Source organism: Magnolia sinica, chromosome 12, assembly GCF_029962835.1.
Source record: "Magnolia sinica isolate HGM2019 chromosome 12, MsV1, whole genome shotgun sequence".
Taxonomy (NCBI): domain Eukaryota; kingdom Viridiplantae; phylum Streptophyta; class Magnoliopsida; order Magnoliales; family Magnoliaceae; genus Magnolia; species Magnolia sinica.
The window spans coordinates 64030926-64054152 of NC_080584.1; the positions used below are offsets into that span (position 1 = coordinate 64030926).

General features: G+C 39.2%; 1 protein-coding gene across 3 annotated transcripts in view; it reads left to right on the forward strand.

Annotated features, from left to right (window-relative positions):
- Positions 1-21739, forward strand: part of LOC131221518 (receptor-like protein 15) — a 60370-nt gene extending 38631 nt beyond the window's left edge. For all 3 annotated transcript variants that reach the window (XM_058216805.1, XM_058216807.1, XM_058216806.1), the window contains one exon: positions 19358-21739. In XM_058216805.1, the coding sequence (XP_058072788.1) occupies positions 19358-21633 (2276 nt within the window). In that variant the 3' untranslated portion in view covers positions 21634-21739. The remainder of the gene's footprint in view (positions 1-19357) is intronic.
- The last annotated feature ends 1488 nt before the right edge of the window (positions 21740-23227 follow it).

Here is a 23227-nt window from a genome sequence, read left to right on the forward strand (position 1 = left end):
CTTTATAGAGATAATAGCGCTAGTTTTAAAACAAGTATCTATCATATTCGTATTGGCACTGGTTATCCAATACAATCTCGTGCTGGAACAGATGGACGTGAAGATTGCATTCCTGCATGGAGAATTGGAAGCACAGATAGACATGAAGTAACCAGAAGCCTACAAAATAAAGGGGCAAAGAACGAGGTTTACAAGTTAATGAGGTCGTTGTACGACCTAAAACAGTCGCCTAGCCAGTGACATAAAAAATTTGATTCTTTCATGTTGAGTCAGAAATTTACCGGGAGTGAATACAATCACTATGTTTATTACAAGACACTGAGTGATGGCAAGTTCATCATCCTAGTATTGTATATTGATGATATGTTAATTGTCAGTCATGACATGTCTGAAATTGATGTACTGAAGACTCAATTATCAGGGACATTCGAGATAAAAGATCTTGGGGCTGAAAAGAGAGTTCTCAGCATAAATATTCATAGAGATAGGAAGAAGTGTAGGCTTAAGTTATCATAGGTAGAATACGTTCAAAAGGTATTGATCAAGTATGGGATGGAAAAGTTAAAGTCGTTTAGTGTTCCCCACGCAGTTCACTTTAAGCTTTCCTCAGAATAATGTCCTAAATCAAATGAGAAAAAGCAAGTTATATCTCATGTGCTTTATTTGAATGTAGTGGGTAGTTTAATGTATATCATGGTCAGTACGATACTAGATATTTCACAGATAGTTGATGTTGTGAGCAGATACATGTCAAATCCCGGCAAGCAACATTAGGAAGCAGTGAATGACTACTTCGATACATTCGAGGTACAAAAGACTACGTCTTATAACTTTTAAGAAGACATGGGCAAAGTCAGTGGGGTATGTGGATTCAAACTACGTAGGCAATGTGGATTCTAGAAAATCAACTTCATGTTAGTCGTTTGTATCAGCGGGTGGCGCAATTAGTTGGATGTCGAAGTTTCAGTTTGTGATGGCTTTTTCCACGACTAAATTAAAGTATATGACAAGGATAGAGGTGTTTAAGGAAGGTGTTTAGTTGAGAGGCATGATAAATTAATTGGGGCTTTAACAGGAGGTCATGCCAGTTAATTGTGGTAGCAAAAATGCTATTAATTTGGCTAAAAACTCTGTTTATAACTCACTTACTAAACACATTAATGTTTGTCACCATTTTATTCGAAAGGTGCTTAAGGAATGAGACGCAACTCTGAAGAAAATTTGTACCAGTGTGAATCCGACGGACATGCTCACCAAGGTGGTTCTTACAAAGAACTTCAAGTTCAATGCGACATCTTTGAGCTTGGAGATGGCGTAAAAGAAGGACAAAGTATGCACAATAAGCGATAATGGATCTATGATGTAAGGTAGAGATAAGAGAAGAGGACAAGAAGCTTCACGTTTGATGATTGAAGCCATGGTGAAGATTGTTGTTTTTAATGTCTTAAATCGAGTCAGCAATAGGGTTTGTCGGTGACATCGACAGACTGTTCGATGCCACTTTCGATGACATCGAATAATGCTCGATCCTATTGAGATTTTTCAAATTTTTTCCAGTTGGTCGCTGGACTAACTAGGAGATTTCTCGATGTCATCGATGAGTGTTCGATGACATTGAAGATCAATTCGACGCCATCGAAGATGACTCAATGCAATCGGAGAAAATCATTTATTTTTCATGTTTTGTTGCTGGACAGTTTTAGTGTTTGTTTAATGCCATCGATGTGGCTTTAATGTCATCGAAGGATAAGTTTTGATGACATTAAAAAGTGTTTGATGCCATCGAACGATTCAATGCAAATTTTTGTAGAGTTGCGATTTTGTGGGATTTGTTTCCGCTGATTTCATTTGAGATTCTTTCATTGCTTCTATATATGGGTGTAAACAGAATTGGAACCGTAATCAAGGGTTTCTAATTCATCCAAAGGGTTTTAAGGGTGTAGCATGGGTTAGATTTGAGGTTGTTCGAATCGGGTAAGGCCTCTTCTCTTGTAATTTCTGCTTTCATAGTGTCATCTGTCACTTTGTGCCATGGTTTTTTCTCGCAAGGGTTTTTCTACGTTAAATTCGATGTGTTCTTTTAGTGCTTGCTTGGTGTGATTGGATTATATCACTTAATTCATTTTCATGTGCTTCCGCGGTTGCCCAACAAAGAACTCCTAAAATGGTGGAGATAGAAATGTCAACCATTAAAACCTTCTTGGTGGACTGTGGTCTTTTTATCCCATCAACCTGTTAATAAAGTGACTCCCATCAAGACTTTGGAAAAACATAAAATATTAGCTTGATTTAAAGCTTCAATGGTGCCTCAAAAAATCTTCAACGGTTACCATTTCCATCTTCATTGTTTCTTGCAGTGGGCCCACCTTAGTTTTGATTCTTCCATATACTTGTTGGGATATGGAGTTTGAAAAACTATTTAAATAAAATAAATTTAAATTGAGAAAAAGAGAAAACTTATCGATTTATATAAGTCGAGGCGTGTCGTGAATCACTCGGCTTGAAATCGAATTTACTCCCCTCGGACAGCGTCCCAAGTGCAACAGGTTTCCAAAGCAATCGACCTCTAGGATACAACGACTATGACCCGGTCCCAGCGGTGCACTCATTGTACACGGACTCGAACCACTTTGTAATCTTAACCCGAACTAGAAAACACTTAAACCGTACTTTTAATATAAAATAAACTTTTTCTCACTTTAAAAAAAAAAAACAGATGAGAGAAAGTCTATTTATAGACTTTATGAAGACACCCTTTCACAAAGGGTTGTGACTATTAGGTTTAAACCTAAGTGATGCGACCCTTAAACTTCAAAAGACACAACTTTTCAAAACAAAAACTGATAGGATACCTTTCAGTGAAAAGACATATCCGTAGGGCACATGCGCACCTATGGCCACAGCCATGGTCCGTTCCAACGGATATTTTGAAACACTAAATTATTTTAAAATAATTTAAAATACAACAATCCCCTACATGTTTCAAAATTTTGATATTTCGGGTTAAGATGGAAGAGTTGTGCAATGGTGCCGGTGTCACCATAGACTTGAACCGACATTAGAGTAAACATAACAGGTTTACAGGAATCAGGTGACACCATAGTCTTGAACCTGGTTCCTTTTGATGTATATCGCAAGTACATGCCACCCACACAACTTTTCCGCTACAAGTGATTCTGCAGTTCGGTGCGTGTCGGCCATACACCATTACCTGGATTTCATGAGTGCTCTAGAGAATGTGTCACGCCCCAAATTCGGAAACCGGGCTCACAAAATTTCCGATCGCCGAATCTGGGGCCGACAGCCTCCGTAGAACCCCATTCTCGGCTCCCAGCGCCCATTTGCCAGGTTCCGATCCTGGGATGCTACAAGGAGGATTTTTAACATCAGTTTGATTCGTAATAAGCATAACCAAAGGCATAACCCACAAACAACAACCAAAAACGCCATCACATTTCCACTATAAACAAAAACTTTACAAGTACAATGAGCATGAGGGAAATACAATGAAGATAGTCCAAAAGCTCCAAAAGAAGATCAGCTACGCGCCCAAGCCTCAGCGCTGCTGCGAACCAACGTCACCTGCACGCAACGGTCGTGCATAAGCTTATAGAAAGCTTAGAGGGTGGTGAAAGTGTATGCTTAAGGTGGTAATGTAGCAATATCAGAGTAATGCGGAATATGCTGATGAATGCCAGGAATACCATTGGCCGTACCAAGGCCATGTGATGCAAGAATGATGTCGGCCATACCAAGGCCATGCAATGCGAAATGCAACACAAGCATACAAATCCTCATCTAAGTCCACATGTCAATACGGCTCAAATCTGGAATATCACCGGGGTCTAGTACACTCCAAGCCAGATTGCCGCCCCATCGCGCGCAATAAGGTGAGTGGAAAAGACCTCACTATCCGCCTGCCAATATCGGGCTCGGCTCGTCAATAGCGGACCCATTCCTCGAGCTGGTCAGACTCAGCCTAGCATTGCCCCCTACTCTCGGGCGGGTAAGGCCGCACCCCCTTCCAACCGACCACGACACAGTGGAAAGCGCAACCGTCTGGTAATCGGCACCCAGCGCTCATGCACCCACTCGGTCTAGACGTTGGAGCAACCTCCTGGTACCATAAGGGTTTAGGGACTTTCACCCAGGGATATCTATCGCACCCCATGTAGAACAGTATTTCCGGTATCCAATCCTGCCAACCACGATACGTCTGTGGAGGCTACGGCCCTGATGTCGCTGGGGCATACAGTAACCATATCATACAATGCGAATGCATGAATCACACTATTCAGTCATGCAGCAATCCTGCGCGTATCATGCGCTCATGTAGGGCAACACCCCTTATACGGGAGCCGCAGGTCAATCTGCCCGAAGGCATGTGCAATGATCAGTCATTTCTCATATCAAGCATACGTATGATGCATATGGTCATGAATCCTGGAACTGAGCATGCTATATAGAATGGATGATAATCATAACAAAGATGGGCCTAGACGACCTGCACATAACACGCATGGGCCCGCCAATGGGCCCTAGGGAAGGGCATAATGCGGTCATTTAACCAACATTATACTTGCAATGTGGACGTCAAACCAACATTGCTCCCAAGGCACGACTGTCATAAATCATGTCGGGATTGCACATTGCAATGGACCTTTGGTATATCCCATTAGGCCTTCAATACATCAAATGAGCCGTATCATATGGGCCTATATTCATTAAGCGGGCCGCACCAATGGGCCTTATGTACATTGCAATGGGCTATAACCCGGGGGCTTCAGAACATATCAAATAGGCCTAAGCTTATGGGCCTTACACGTGTCAAATGGGCCTCGACAGTTGGGCTCCATATGTACATCAAATGGGTCTACTCACCTGGGCCTTATATGTATCAAATGGGCCTCACCAATTGGGCCCCATGTGCACATCAAATGGGCCTCAACTCATTGGCCCCATTACATCAAATGGGCCTCGATCCATGAGCCCAAAACACACCAAATGGGCCTCGACCCATGAGCCTTACATGTAATCAAAGTGGGCCTCAATCACGGGCCAAAAATAATTGAGATGGGCCTCCCTCCATCATTATAGTAAATATAATATAATATATAATATATATGTAGTGCATATAATATTATATATAATATTTTATATACATATAAATATACATATATATATATATACATATATATATATATATACACACACGCACGCACGCAGCACGCACACACCCAGCACGCACGCACCCACACCCATCACCGTGAGCTCCACCGTCCAGGCGGACGGTGGAGATAAAACACTTACATCACTGTGGGCTCCATGTGGGGCCCACCATAATGTTTATATTCCATCCGGACCGTTGATAAGGTCCAGCAGACCTAGATGAAGGGTGAAAATAAATTTCACCCTGATCCAAAACTTCTGTGGGCCCCAAAAGGGTTCCAACGGTAGAGCCCAATTCACACTGTTTCCTTTGATGTGGGCCGCCTGAGTCTTGGATCAGTCTGATTTTTGGGGTGGGCCCACGTTAGATAGTGGCCCACCCGATGAACGGGTTAGATGGCACATAAACGTCAAGGTGGGGCCCACGGCTAGGGCCGTGGCCACTGCCTGTCCGCTGCAACGCTGACAACAGCAGCAGTAGCTGCTTCTTCTTTTATTAATTCATTTTATGTTTTTTTTAGAAAATCTGCAGATTTTGCAGGTGGGGTCCACATCCAGTGAATCCACACCATCCAGCGTTCTTCCATGGCTCACCACGAGCAAAACAAGTCCAATATTGGACATATTTCAATGTACAACCAATCAAGGAAGTTTTCAATGGTGAAAACCACCATTTGCTATGGTATGGCCCGCCTGAAGGTCTGATGGATCCCACCTTCTGGCTCAACGCCTAAAATCATCTTGGGAAAGGAATGAACGGCATGGATTTAATACATACATCAAGGTGGGGCCTACATGAGTGGACCACTCCAAGGTTTTAAAAAAAAAGAGATATTTGTTTTCCCTTCCAGCAACGTCCAGCGTCCAGGGACGCTGGACTTTTCAAGTACTTAGGAGGTGGGCCCTGCTTAGGTGGGCCACCAGGGAATGGATGGCAGGGTACTTACACATAGAAAGTGGGCCCCACTTTTAAATGATTTGGATAAAATGCCTACCTCATGGTGGGGTCCATTCAAGTGGGCCACATAATCTCATTATTACAAAAGTAAAATAAATAAATAAATAAGATAAAAGGGAGAGAGATGGAGAGTGAGACCGTGTGATGGAGGGACCCCGGCACTATGGGCCCTCCCTTGCACTAAATCATACATCAAGTGGGTCCCATTTTATGTGGCCCATTAAAATTAAATCCAACGGTGGAGATCCCTTCTCCACCAAATTAAACGGTCTAGATGACCCTAAACATACAAGAAGATAAACATCATGATGGGGTCCATGGAGGATGGCCCCGTCATGGAATGATCATGATGATCCAAGTGGGCCATCGGCCACATCTTAGGGTCCAAAGCGAGATCCAAACCATTGATCGGTTGGCCTCACTTGGCCCATCTTAAAAACATCAAAAACTATCCTATCCAAACACCCACCACTTGATCTTCTTGCTCCCTTGGCTTCCTTAGTTCCTTGAGCTCCTCTTTGATGGAGGAAGATGGGAAATGGATGGTTGAGATGAGAGATGAAGGGGTGGGAAAGGGGGCCTCACAAATGAAATTTTCTCACCATGGGAGGACCATACGTATGGGACTCTCTCTTGGATTGGATTTTTGAAAAAAAATGAATAAGAGAGATAGTTGTAAAGGGAGAGAGAGAGAGAGAGAAAGAGATGGGTGATGGAGTGATGGGGGATGGTTTGGGTTGAAAATTGTGAAAAGGTGTATGGTTGTTGTTGAAATTTGGAAAAGAGGAGTGGTGAGGTGGAAAGAATGGTGGACTTTTGAAAAAGGTGGAGATGGGTTGATGTACTTGAGGTATGGGATGCTTTAATGGTTGATTGATGGGACTAATAGTAGAGATTCCCTCGAAATCCGCAACGCGCGGTGTTTCTTCGGAATAAACGCTGATCGGCATCTTCTTGCTTGGGTATCGGTTCAGTGCGCAAGTCATGGCGTTGGAACCGCGGCGACGACGCGGTCGCTATGATATAACTTTCGGACCAAGCCGACGTCGGTGCGTGGGACCTGGCTTAGGATCGTGCGCAAACACCGAATACGGTGCAAAGGTTGCCGGAATATGACCGGAAGGATCGTGGAAGCTAATGGAACAGTACGGATTTCATGAGTGCTCTAGAGAATTCGCCTAGATTCTCATAGGAAGCGGCCTCCAACTCCATACCCATATAGGTGAATTCCATCAAGTGTATGCAGCAATTGGGTATACCACCAAATATATGGCTATGGATTCATTAAGAGTTCAAAAACACATCCTTTTTCATTGCTACTCGCACTGTACGCTATAGAAGGGACTCATTTACATCAGTGCAATCGTCTACCTCGTGTCTTGTTGTTTACCCATTAAACCTATCTAATAGGATCTCTACTCGTATAGGTTAGGTTGCCGACACTGGTAGCTTATATATTAGGCTCAGCCCCATTCCCTTCGATGTATCATTGACTAATCTTTTAGATAGTCATTTGGTCAGAGGATTTATAACCTGTAAGCCTTTTACCTCCACCCATCTTTACTTCGTCAGGCTTTCTTCTCATACGAGTTTAGCTATGTCTTAGTCCCATTGTAGTTAATCATTCTTTCAGATCAACTAGGGATTATCGTATTGACAAGCTATTGCCTCACCAACTAGCTACTCATAAATGAGCCACTGCCTAGGCCGATTTCTCCTTTTGCTCCTTAGTCAAGTCTTTAATAGTCAGTTGTAACCTCTTTAATTATTCATATCTCAAGCCAAAGCATACTGAACTCATTTCTAACTTCACAGAGTCAACAATTACAACTCTATCAAATAAAAGATACTGAGCATTACTTTTATTATGATAGTTGTCGCATCACCGGTTCTGAATACAACCAACTTTCTTATTCTTAAATGTACTCTTATAATTCAAGCAACTTCACTAACCCACCATTCAACTAACTAGTGGTAAAGTCAATCAACCTTATTGTATCTGCAATATAAAGAGGCTAGAGTAATCTTTCATGTATAAGCATATGACAACTAAAATAGAGTATAACTTCATGTAATCATATCGCAACATTATCATGTTATCATATGTTCCTTAACACATGAAAGATTGGCCAATTTATCAATTAGTGATTAAAATTCAATACAATCAATGGATATTTGGCAACTGAATATGGATGAGAAATGTCCAAGTTCATTATCAAGCATCTTGATTGATGAATTAAACAATGAGCTTCATACGTGCATAAGTTTAGTCATTAAATACATTTGTTAATGGTAAAACAACACAGTTTATTATATAAACTTATAGTCTAATATGAAAACCAGTCTCAAATGTCCAAATCTAGCCTCTAATGAGAATAGAATATATCATAAAAATCTCATTGATCCAACAATCATCTTATGAATTCAGACCACTACCAATATTCTTTCTACCATTCATTTGAAGGCTACCAATTTGATCATTAAAACATGCAATATGTTTAATTCCAGACACTTTGTCTCAAAAACCCATACATTAACTTAAAGCATGTGCATATTGATCCATAACATTTAACATATATTTTTTTTAGTGCAAATCTTCAATTTTATGTCAACCCATTTATCAAATACATATTAACTAAACTTGGATTCCATGCGTTACGTGGTTTATGCATCCGAGTGCACCCCCACAATTTCAGATTTAGCCTTGATAGATATATCTATAGCCCACCTGATAAATCTATTAAGAAAAATCTTTTGTAAGATCTATCATATGAATTGACTGGATCTAACACGTGTTATATGTTGGTACATGATCAGATGGAAATAACATTTTCTCCGCCCCTCTAAGCAGGTAATATGGTCTACAAAGTATGATGAACGATGCCAAAAGTGAATGTAACTTGTCTCATAAATTAGGCATGCGCACTAGTCACCTTATCAACAACTTTATGTATAAGAGCAATAATATGAACTGTTTATAGAAAAGCAGCGATAAGTGTGTTAAACAGTTAAGTGATATATGCCGATGGTCCGTCTGTTATTCGACCCAATATTCTATATTACTTTCTACATAATAAAATGTAAGTTAGAATTAACATTGAATTAATGCACATTTACTACTAGTCCATTTGAGAAACTCAAGTCACCATTTGCTTCATGGTAAATGAAACTTTAGAAAGACAAGCATTCATATAATGTGAGTTTCAAATACTTAATATTCATAAAAGTAATACACATGCAAGATCTAGACCTTTTATCTATTGGGCATACAAAAGGTAATATTTTAAAAATACACCAGCCCAATCATCCCACATGAGCAAATATAATATTTGTATGAATTTATCATTTTGGACCCTTATAATGCATCTAAGTACATAACCCCCACAATTGAAAATCTTTATAAATGGGATATTTTCCACATATGTATAATTTTTAAGTGTCTACGTATCAAGTGTGATACATTGTCTAATGTATCATATTATAATAGGAAGACTAAATTTTGTACATATGACACATGGATACAAGATTCAAACATATTAATCATCAATCCACATAGGATGGATCAAAGGCCACAAAATACATGCAATGATACAAAATGAACAATGTGCATTGTCTATAAATACACAGTGATAAGTGAGCCCATGGTTTGATAAACTTAGTCATTGGTTTGATTAAGTTCAATATAGCATACTCATTTATTCCTTGTGTGTACTCATTATTATAAAGGTTATTCATACTAATGGTTGATTCACGTTACAACTTAATTTTTAAGTCACTATAAATACAAAGAATGACTTACTAATGAACTACTCATATTACAAACATGTGTCCAGTGACGCCTTAGTATGTAATTGTGCATTCTATTGTATTTCTAAAGATCAACATTAATATAGCTATTCATTTTATGCACATCAATCACACAAAAATCAACTCCTTAACATGCACCTGATCAAAATGATATGTTATATTTGTTCTATCACCAGTGATATAGTAGGCCTCATTTTTTCACAATTCAGATCATGCACTCTTGTGCTACCTACCATCAGTCACCATCAAATATCTTCCCAAAATCTCCTATCATAAAGTAGATAGTAAACCATCCACTTGCAGTCTATAAGTTGGACATGAAAGATTGTCCGATGGAAGAATATTTTGGTGACACATTATAGATGGTCCGGCACATTAACTGAATAGTCCTGATCATCAAAATTGGGCCCGGATTAGATTATTCAAAACATATATCATATAGAATTATAAGTTGCATGTGTATGAATCACAGTGATCTGTTAAAGTATTAAAAGGTTGCCTAGGAGATGAAAATCATAAGAGTATAAAGCTATGAACAATTAGGATAGATGATTCTAACCGTCCACTTCATTTTCGCTGAACAAGTGATTAGAGTATCAGTTCATTATTACCTTTTTTTTTATATACTCCTTTGAATTTGAGCCATCTCCACCTTATTTATTTATTTATTTAATGAGATTGTCCAAGAAATCTCGTTATTGGGACATTCAACTCTTTCCATATTTGGCGATTTTGTTCCTATGTGAGGTCCATCAGATCAATGGACTAAATCAAGGGTCATCGAAATGCTATTTGCTCTCATACAACATGTTAAGTTCATATAGAACTGTTATAACCACAAGATGCTCCTTATTAGAACCCTTAAAGGTTGCACCAACTTGAAAATGATGGAAAGTCACATAATTAACAACTACATTTCCCAATACTATGAATTTTATTTCTGGCACGTACATGATGGATTTAAATCCTTCATCTGGTTGACTGTACAATGAATATTACCCATCCGCATGTAAGCAACTAGCAGACTTATGAGATAGTGACCGCACCATCGACCTATCAGGCCCATTTTAGAAGATACTTTGGAAGATTGCATTTTTAAGTTTCTTTCACATTTTTCTTCCCAAAGTTTTCTTTTTAACCATGTATAGTGGTCTACAAAGAAGAATTCCTAATATGATGGGAATCCCAACACAAAATCTCATTTTGAAATGCATTTGGGTTTATCTTTATTGTACATGGATGTTGAGATTAGTATATATCTTACTCAGTATGGTTCAACAGTTTGATTTATTTTCATGTGAAGGTTACGTTGGCTCAAGTTATGAGAAAATAAATCACAAATTTTGAGATCTAAAAAGAAATGCTCCTTAATGTCATATCATGATTTTGAGAAAATCTACTAAATACAGGCTTTCTTATAAGTGAATAGGGCCTGACATTATCCAAGAGGTAGGCACTATAGATTTCTTAGATTTTACATGTGTAATAGAATGCCATGTCTTTAGAACATAAAAACCATATGTAGGTTATATCTCTAGTACCCAAGATAGCCTTAGCCCGACCTATCTAACAACTCAAGGATCATACTTTGTGCTAACGAGGGTTACAACGAACCCGGCCAATTGTTCAAGAATCCAGGCCTCTTATATGTTTGATCATAGTCTAATCATTCTCATTTATAAATATCAAGATCTAAAATACTCTAACCATTCTCAGTTGGTGCATACGTTCAATTTTGTCCATGTGGTACAAAGAACTTATATAACAAGTATCTATAAAATCCTGACCATTAGGTGGGATATGATAATTCTAGATTATTTAAGTCATGGCCCACAAATTGGGTTGGCATGGTTTCATTTTGGGTTATTCCAACTAAGTAGATGCAACCATAATTCTTAAATAGTTTTTCAAACAAACTTCGATTTCAAAACTATTGGGATATGGAGTTTGAAAAACTATTTAAATAAAATAAATTTAAATTGAGAAAAAAAGAAAATTTATCAGTTTATATAAGTCGAGGCGTGACGTGAATCACTCGGCTTGAAATCGAATTTGCTCTTCTTGGACAGCGTCTCAAGTGCAACAGGTTTCCAGAGCAATCGACCTCCAGGATACAATGACTATAACCCGGTCCCAGCGGTGCACTCAATGTATACGGGCTCGAACCACTTTGTAGTCTTAACCCGAACTAGAAAATACTTAAACCGTACTTTCAATATAAAATAAACTTTTTCTTACTTTTAAAAAAAAAAAAAAAACAGATGAGAGAAAGTCTATTTATAGACTTTGTGAAGACACCCTTTCACAAAGGGTTGTAACTATTGGGTTTAAATCCAAGTAATGCGACCCTTAGACTTCAAAAGATACAACTTTTCAAAACAAAAATTGAAAGAATATAACCTTTCAGTGAAAAGACATATCCGTAGAGCACATGCGCACCTATGGCCATAGCCATGATCCGTCCCAATGGATATTTTGAAACACTAAATTATTTTAAAATAATTTAAAATACAACAATACTTGTGCTCATGTCCTATAATTAGCAGTTGAAATGGTGGGCAGAATAGATATGACGAAAACATCATGTGGCTGGTGTTACAAGGGAATCAGAAACTCACGAACAAGTCAGTCCAACTGGAATCGTTGATAAGTACCCCTGTTTCACTCAGGGCAAGAAATAACAAACTCTCTGTGGCCTACAATGTTTTATATGTAAAATCCTCTCCATCCATCAGGTGAAGCCCTTTTTTTCACCTTACATAAAATAATAATAATAATATTAAATCCCAAACAAAACACCCACCGTCAACTTCCTTGGGGCCCATAGAAGTTTTGGATAAGAATGATATTATTGTTTTTCCGACATCCTAATGGAAGTCACCTTATGAACGGGTTGGATGGAATATAAGGATCAGCATGAGGCTCAGGAAGGTTTCAATGGGCAGTGTTTCCATTCCTTTTTTTTTTTTTTTTGGTGGTGTGGCTCACTTGAATTTTGGATCTGCCACATTCTTGGAATCACATATTAACCTGACTTTGCGAAACTGATGGGCGGAGTGGATGTGAGATGGAAAACATGGTGGGCCGTACAGAGGTTTAGGCTGCACGGGCTCTGTGTAACAAGGATTGGCCAACACTCATCTCTGTCAAAGCAGGGCAGACGTGCCCTCGCTGGCGTGCTCGGATATACCTTGCCTTGCAACCATTATCAGATGGTAGGCGGATTTCCTGTGAAAGCTTTCGCAGGAAGTTCCTGGCGCAAGGATTCCAGGGTGGGGGCCCTAGGAAGTTTTCAATGGTCGCCCTTTAATCACTACTGCTTTCTAAGGTGCGTGTAACCTAATATTACTCTTGTTATATAATCTTCATAACGGAATGATGAAAATCTAATAAAAATGAAAAATATTCAATGATCTCATTTTAGCAAGCGTCCATGAATAGAAGGTTAGGATTATACAAAGAATCTGACTTTGGCACTGTGAGTTTGGGACAATGGCTTCTACAGTCTAATCAGCTTAATTTAAGCTAACCAGTGCAATGTAAACAATTTCAAAGGGGAGAGATGACTTTCTTTAACTGAGTTTCACATGGGGCCACCATATTCTCTATGTCAAATCCACTCCATCCATTCGGATTGTCCCATAGTGTTAGGCAAAAAATAAGCTCAATCCACAACTTAGGTGGGCCAGACAACAAGAAACCATGGGGGTCCTTACTCTTGCTCGGGTGGGTGGTAGACTCCCAGGAGTTTCAACTCCCGATCAAGGGTTCGAGTACCCATAGGTGGTGAAATTCCACCAGCGTGAGTGTGTGGGGTGTGTGTACGTGTGTAAAAAATTAAAATTAAAAAAAATTTAAAAAAAATTAAAAAAAAAAAAAAAAAAAACAAGAAACCATGGGGACAAGATGAACATAGGTTTGTCTGGCATATTCCATTTAACCCGTTCATTGGATGCCCCTTAAAGGAATATTTCCATATTACAAAGGAAATATTAATTGTTAATTACTTACATCCTATGTCTGGACAGATAGGCACCACGCGATAATAAGAACATATCTTTTTGTTATTTACAACTAAGGGTCTAACCTTTTAATATCCAAGGTTTATAAAGCTCAGGTTTGACTATGAAAAAAAGTGCATGCATGGAAGTGCTCATTGCTTGTGTTGAAGGCTCAGTCCGTTATGGTGTTGCCTCCTGTCATTGGTCCATGCCATTGCTCATGAAGTCATTCAGTAAAAAAAAATAAAAGGAATTTTATTAAATAGTATCTTCCTTTTATAAAATAGTATCTCATTAATATGACATTTACATTTTAATACATTTTTTTAATCAAGTTTTCACTATGCTACCTCGTTAGTCAAGTTATTGTCAAACCGATACCTACCCTTATTTTTCTTTAAAGTTAGTTGAAAGAATATTTTTTCCTAAAATGATAAAAATGACCACCAATCAAAGAGATTGCTTCATAAGAATTAAATGAGTACCTAATTGTAAGTACTGTTATTAAAAAAAAAAAAATCTTAAAAAGGAAAAAATCTCTGCAGATGTCCTATGGGAGATACCATGATGTATCCACAAAGTCCATCCATTTTTCTAAATCATTTTAGGGCATGAGTCCAGAAATAGAAATGAGGCAGATCCAAATCTCAGGTGGGCTCCGCCATTGAAAACAGTGTAATTTAATGGCAACCACTAAAAACTTTCTAATGCCCACCTTGAAGCCCATGATAATGTTTATTTCCTGTACAACATGTTGATTATGTCAAACAGACCTGGATGAAGGCAAAAAACAAATATCAACTTTATCCAAAACTTTTATATCCCAGAAGAAGTTTTTAATGGTAAGCGTTCATGGCCACTAATTTTTATTTATTTGTTTGTTTTTTATTTTTATTTTTAAACATTGCCACTATTTTCTGTGGTGTGGTACATTTAAGATTTAGGTCTACCTCTTTTTGGCGTTCTTGCCAGAAAATGATATGAAAAATGCATAGATAATGTGGATTAAACACATACAATATGATAGAGCCCACCTAGCACCTTATGCAATCCAGTTGAAGGTACAGCTTTGGTGTCTTTGCCCCATTCGGAATGCCGTGAGAAGTTCACGTAGTACAGAAATGATGTGGGGCCGCAGAAATTCCCTACACAAATCTACTCTGTCCATCCATTTTTTAAGATCACATACAAGTACAGGAGTCTAAAGATTGGGCAGATCGAAATTTCATGTAGACCACGTCACATTAAACGATGGGAATGTAAATGTCCGCTGTTGAAACCTTCTTAGAACATAGCATGAGTTTTATTGGTTATCCAAACAGTTCATAAGGTTATTATTACTCAGAAAAATTGTGGGCACAAATATCGTCCTGATACAAAACTTCTGTGACCCTCACGAAGTTTCCATTGGTGACATACAATTCCTACTTTTTCAGATGGTGTGGTCCACATAAATTTCATATCTCACTGATTTTCAGATTCTTGTTCTTTTGTTCTCTTGAAAAGTTGATGGACGGAGTAGATTTGTTATGAGCATCTTTATGGACCCGACACAGCGTCAAACTAGAGGAAGACCAGGGAGCACAGGTAACCTAATACAAAATCTTTAATAACCTGATTAATGAAGTAGCTTAATGAAAACTTAATTAAAAAGGTGCTGGGATGTAAATAGAAAACTAATGAGGTACTATTTTTTCAAAATTAAAACTTAAAAATAATAATAATAATATTGTTAGCTAGGTATTTACATACACTTTGGTGATATTGGTATTTCTCCATTCCGTGCCCCGCTTTTCTCACATTGCTAGCAACTGACGTATTGACGTGGAGCTTCTGTGGGCCCACATTGATACATTTGTGATATGGCCATACCATCAATCTAATTTGCAAGATCATTTTTGGGCCAAGCATATTCAAAGCTCAAGTCGACCACATCATAGAAATCAACGGGATAGAAACCTTCCAAGGGCCCACCGTGATATTTATTAGTCCCAAAGACACGGATGAAGGTACAACGTAAATATCAGCTTCATCAAAAACCTTTTCAGCCTTTTGTGGTGCGGTCCACTCAGCCCTGGATGTCCTTCAATTTTGAGATCATGCCCAAAAATAAGTTAAACGAAATGGATTGATGGTGAGAATAAAGTCAAATACACTGCAGTGGGTCCCACAATGTCCTTGAACCACCAAAACGAATACGCAGGTCAACAAGCCCCGGAAGCTTTGGATATTTGTGCTTTCCTGTGGGATTTCACCACCTACGGGTACTCAAACCCTTGACCAGGTGTTGAAACTCTTAAGAGTCTACCATGGGAGCAAGAGTAAGTACTCTAGGAACATGCCACATGAAACAATGGGAATTAAATGCCTACCATTGAAAATTTCTTTACTCAAAAGAAGGCTTCAGTCAAGCTGATATTTATGTTTCCTTTCGATCTAGATTGGTGCGACTTTATGAAAAGGTTAGATGGCTGATAAATGTCATGGTGGACCCTAGAAAGGTTTTCACCGTAGTTAATCAATCCCCTTTTCTTTCTATGTTGTGGTTCATAATTTAAGCTTTGCTTCTGCTTCTTTTATGAATCATGCCCTAAAAAAAAATAAACAAGATGAACGGGCGGTGTGGTTCGAACTCATACATAATGGTGGGCCCAAAGAAATTCCATACGTCATTCTCTCTTCGGAGAGAAAATGGGTGTGTGAAAGAAGACATACCTATATTTGTGAGAAAATAAATGAACGGAATGGATAAAACACTTACATCACGGTGGGCCCCATAGAACCCTATCAGGACGGATTGCATCCTATCCATCCGGGCAGGGGTAGGACGCAATCCGCGTCCACCTCACACTAGCCATATAGTTGGATGCGGATTGCGTCCTACCCCCACCCAGACGGTAATCCGTCCGGGCAGGGCTCTGTGGGGCCCACCTTGATGTAAGTGTTTTATCCACGCCGGTCAACGATTGTTTTAGATAATTTTAATATGTGAACTAAAAAATGAGGCAAGTCCAGCGCTTGATTGGACCACACCAATGGAACCTGCAATGATAATGACACCCACCATTGAAACCATTCTAAGGGCCAACGTGATGTTTTTTTACTATGCAACCTATTCATAAGGTCATGTAGACGTGGATGAAGTAAAAACATAAATATCAGCTTGATCCAAAACTTCTCTGACTCCCAAGAAGTTTTTAATGGTGGACGTTCAATCCCTACTTTGTGGTCCACTTAAGCCCTGCACCTGCCTCATTTTTTGGTTTACATATTAAAATTATTTGAAAAAAGCGTTGAATGGCGTGAATAAAACACTTACATCACGGTGGGCTCCAAAGAGCCCTGCCTGGACGGATTACCATCCTGGCGGGGGTAGGACGTAATCCGCATCCCATATAGTTGCTGTATTGACGTCAGCAAGTTCCGTGGGTCTGATCATGAGATATATGTTATATCCAAACCATCCATCCATTTTACAAGGTAGTCTTAATGCTTGAGACTAAAAATTAGACAAATCTAACTATCAAGTGGACCACACTACAAAATGCAGCGGGGGTTTGAACGTCTACCATTGAAACCCTTTTTGGGGTCATAGAAGTTTTGGATCAATATGAAAAAAAATTTCCCTCTTAATTCGGGTCTTGTGACCTTGTGAACAGATTGGATGGAAAATAAACGTTATGGTGAGCCCTACGAATTGTTTAACGGTGAAAATCATTATCTCCGCTGCTATCTATGGTGTGGTCCAGATGATCTTTGGATATGATTCATTTTTTGGATAATAATATAAAATGAATTCTAAAAATGTATGAACAGTGTAGATATAATAAATACATCACCGTGGGGCTATGTAACTTTGATCTCCTTTGAACCGTTCGTACGACTCGGAGCTCGAGGAGCGTCAGTGCTCGTCTTCTCAGGACACGTACCTACAACAGCTATATAGCTGGTGTGTGGTACACCAGCCAATCCGCTTCCATCCTGTGAGACAACCGTGGCCCTCTGCAACATCTCAGTAACATCAATGACACCGGCCTGCCGTTCTGTTTTGCCTGCAGATCTCAAGAACGAGGGAAAAATTAGGCAAATCCAAAACTCAAATGGCCCACACCACAAGAAATAGCAGTTGGCGAAATGCCCACCGTTGATCAAATGGTATACCGTGAATCATTATAGACTCATACAATTAAATGAAAAAGATCAATGGAATAGATCATTAAACTATGGTCCGAGTTGCATAATAAGATTGTTAAGGTCAATCAATGGTTTGGATCAGTAAACCTCAGGTCCACTTGCACAGCGTAAATGGGCCACACATACATGGTTAAATAGTCAATGTTCATGGTGCATTTAAATTCGTCTGGGACCCACTTGCATGATCAGAAGGTAATTATAGATCAATGGACTGGATCATTAAATCATAGACCCACGGCATGGGACGCGGATTAGATACTGACAGCTTGAGTAGCGAGACGTGCTGCGGAAGTGATGTCACCAAGTTCTGTGGACCCCACTATAATGTATGTGTTGTATCCACACCGTCCATCCATTCTAAGATATCATTTTAGGGTACGAGCCAAAGAATGAGGCAGATCCAAATCTGTAGTGGACCCCAACATAGAAAACAGTAGGGAGAGTGATTCCCACCATTTAAAACTTCCTGAGGCCCACCATGATGTTTATTTGAATTCCAACCTATTCACAAGTTAACAAATATATGAAATAAGGGAAAACACAAATATAAGCTTGATCCAAAACTTTTGTAGCCTTTAGAAGTTTTTAATGGTGGGCGTCACTCTCCCCACTGTTTTCTGTAGTAGGGTCCACTGGAGATTTTGATTTGATTCATTCTTTGGATCTTGCCTTAAAATGATCTCTCCAAATGAATGGACGGCCTAGATACAAAACATACATCATGGTGGGGCCACAAAACTTGGTGATGTCACTTCAGTAGCTAGTCTCGCTACTCAACCGGTCAGTAGCTAATCCGCCTCCCACGGCGTGCACAGTGAGCCATTAAAGCACTATCAGCCCATGTGTTTGTAAATATGGATGATTGAAATAAAATCATGCGTAAAGCGTTTACAGTGAATCGAGTTCACAGATGGATCTATATTACTTTATTATTATAGCTACTAAAAATAAATAGAATTTCATCAGAGCTACTGTCCACTCGATCCATCCCAGACTTCCGTAGGATCAGAAATACATGGCAACCATGAAAAAACTACACTATTTAGATGATTCTAGCCAATCCATAACTCATAGTCTCGTAACTATTAGAACATTCAGAGCACAGTATCTTTTACCTGTAGTGCGAGATTTTAATTTTTAATTTTTAGTTTTTATTTTTTATTGAAAGGTAGGAGCACACCACCTGATTTTTTTAGTGATACCTTAATTACATTGTTCATTTTTGCAGATTTGTGCAATCTTGAGAATCTCCAAGAACTGGATCTTCAAGGAAATGAATTGGAAGGGAGCCTTCCTCCATGTCTCAGCAACTTGTCATCCCTCCAACTACTTGATCTCTCCGCGAATAGACTCAGTGGGCAAATCTCCTCATCTCTCATATCTAGCCTCGCAATGATCCCGTTCCTTTCTCTCTCCTCCAACCGCTTCGAAGGGTCTCTCTCATTTAGCTCATTTGCTAATCTTTCCAAGCTCGAGGTTGTGGAACTTTCAGTACTGGAAGGTGCATATCCTGAGGGCGATGTTATAACTTATCCCAATCAGTTGGAGGTTGAAACTGAATCCACACATTGGGTTCCTAAATTCCAGTTGGAAGTCCTCCACTTATCAAACTGCAACATCAACAAGCTCACTGGTACCATTCCCACCTTCCTTTCCAGCCAACATAACCTGTTGTCATTAGACCTTTCCCACAACAACATGAAGGGAAAGTTCCCATCTTGGTTGTTAGAGAATAATGAAAGACTACGAGTTCTAGACCTAGGAAGCAATTCCTTAGTCAGCCCATTCCATCTGCCAACTCATTCTAGAAACCTGGATTTATCATTGTTGGACGTCTCCAACAACCAAATCTACGGACAACTTCCTGAAAATATCGGCTCTCTCCTTCCAAATATAGAATACTTAAACATGTCTACAAATGCTCTCCATGGTACCATTCCTCCCTCGGTGGGCAACATGACACAAATTTATACTTTAGATTTGTCGAGAAACAAATTTTCGGGAGAAATACCAGAGCAATTGGCCATTGGTTGCATCTCATTGAAAAATTTGAAGCTATCAAACAATAGATTACAAGGCCCAGTGTTTCCGACTCATTCGAACTTGATACAGTTACAGTATCTGTATTTGGATGGGAATATATTCACGGGGAAGATCTCAGCTGGTATATTCAAAAGCCCACAACTAGAGATTTTGGATGTTGGTAAAAACAACATATCCGGTCATCTTCCTACACAGATTGGGAACTTTACTGAATTGAAGTCGCTTTCTATGTCAGATAATTATTTGGAAGGTTCCATTCCAGTCGAGTATTGCAACCTCTACAGTCTTTCCCTTTTGGACCTATCTGAAAATAGAATTTTTGGACCCATACCTTCTTGCTTCAATCTATCTTTGAGCTTCTTACATTTGCAAGGAAATGAGCTTACAGGATTCATGCCAAATGCTTTATCCAAAATCTCCTCCCTTGTTACATTGGACGTCAGGAACAACAAGATATTTGGTAATATTCCAAGTCGGATTGGTTCAATTTCTAATTTAAGGGTTCTTCTCCTCAGAGGAAATAATTTGCAAGGTCGCATTCCCACGCACTTATGTCAACTGAAGAACATCAGTATATTAGATCTTTCACATAATAATCTCTCTGGGCCAGTACCGCCATGCTTTGGTAATATGACATTCGGGAGGGCAAGAGTAACAGACTTTCTAACTTTTGTTGTCTCTCAAGAGACCTATGATGGCTATTTAGATTTATTCCATGGACGTGGATATCGTATTGATATTAGTGTGCCTATGAAACTTTCCTATGCGGCATCAAGTAACGAAGAAGTGGAGTTTATAACAAAGAGGAGGTCTGAAACTTACAAGGGCAACGTTCTTTACTTTATGTCTGGTTTGGATCTGTCATGGAACCAGTTAACAGGTGAAATCCCCCCTGAAATTGGACATCTAACTGCTATTCATGCATTGAACTTGTCCCATAATCAATTGACTGGACCAGTTCCAGAAACCTTCTCAAACCTAAAACAGATTGAGAGCATGGACCTTTCTTACAACAGATTGAGTGGGAAAATTCCTCCTCAACTTACTGATCTCAACTTCCTATCTACATTCACAGTGGCCCACAATAACTTATCTGGTAGGACACCTGACATGAAAGGGCAGTTTAGCACCTTTGGAGCAACCAGCTATGAAGACAATCCTCTACTCTGTGGTCCACCGCTGAAGGGTTGCTTCTCTACTTCTCTGCTACCACCTTCAATGCCAACAACATCAGAAGAGGAGGAAGACAGTTATGACATAATCTTCTATGCATGCTTTTCGGCGTCCTGCACCATCTCGTTCTTGGTTTTCATCTCTCTTCTCTACATCAACCGCTACTGGCGAGGTCTATATTTCTATATGGTCGATGCTTGTATCTATTCATGCTATTATTTTGCTATAGAAAGCTACTATTTTGCTTTAGACAACCTTCGCAAGGTTTTCCCCTGGCTACTTGCATAACCTTCAAGCCAGAACAGTTTCTCCCTGTAACTCAAATTGTAAGACAATATAATAAGCATGTTCATGGAAGACGGTGCTTTTATTTCAAACCAAGTTTCCCTTTTTACTGCGTTTGGTTGTGCAATGAACTGAACTAATAATGAGTAAGTAAACCGGGTATGAACTTCTATTTGGGGCAAGCTGGTTGAGTTTGCAAAATTCAAGTAGAATAGGATCATTCAAATGAATTTTTCATATGGCAAGTGTCCTCAATTCCATGAAGTTACAAATCTGAGTAGGCCAGGGTACTATTTATTGTTTTCTACCAACATCGAATGCATTTAGATATGATCTTTTGAGCAAACCTGTTTCCGGCCAAATACAAATGCTCTGACATAGTCAAGTTGGAATGTTGAAACCAATGGGCCTTGTAACATATTGTTCAATAGCTGCAAAAGTTTTAATGAGATGCAACCCGTAGCCGTGCGCTTTCTGGTATCTCTTTAGAAATTATTTCACCACAAATCTAAATAGAACATTCAACTCATGTGAACGATCAAGGAATACTACAAGGCAGATGATTTGTTGCAATGTTAATTTAAATTCAGAAGGTGAAAACTGATGTTTCAAGGAAATTGTCCACTGATATCCAAGGATGATATTTTCCTTTGAATGCTAATCATCTCCTTATCCCTTTTCCTGTGGGCCATTGAATATAAAAGGTTAGTATATCGCAATAGTCAATCTAGAGGTTAATATCTCCCATCAAATCACATGTTTGGATCACCAAACCATGACCCCACAAGCACAGTACGCTGATAACTAGATCCTATAAAGAGACCGACACCAGGCTTCTGTTTTTCAAAAAGAAAAAGGGAATTGATTTCTTGAAGGCAACAATGTACATCCGGGCGGACCCCACAAAAAGAAAGGGGAACAGCCTATCATATGCACCCTAAATTAAAAAAAAAAAAACAGAGCAACCAATCAAGCCAAAACCATTGCCCAAAGACCTAGATAGCTGAGCAGATGAACTTTTGTTTCATACTCGCTGCTCCTGACAGTGCGGCTTTATTCTTGATCCGGATGATCATATGCATATTTGGCCTTCTTATCTAGAGCCGTCTATTTTCTAAAGTCCTAGATAAAATGGTGGTGATCATGTATTTGAAATGACATTTTAGAAGCATAGTCAGTCCACGATGGACCCTATGGAATGGATGGCTCAAGTTTCATTGATCAGACCTATTTTAATAAGAAGCATTTTTTTTAGTGGAAGCGGATTGATCCTGCCTCCACCTTCATAGACTCAGTTGAGGCAAGGCTCCGTAGGGCCCACTATAATAAATGGTCTTATCCACCCTCTCCAGCCATTATTTATTTATTTATTATTATTACTTTTTTTTTTTTTAAAGAAAAGAACTGTGTATATATTAATTCATAGAAAAACTTTACAATCAGCAACGTTGGACACAAGCTAACAAAAGGAGGCCTGGCCGCCCCGCTATACAGACCCAGAAGGACTGGTACAACCAAAAAAGAGAAAAATCTCATGACTCCCGTAATGTCTCAATACCCGCTTTGTCGAGAAAACAGTCCCCTGATGATTTGAGGG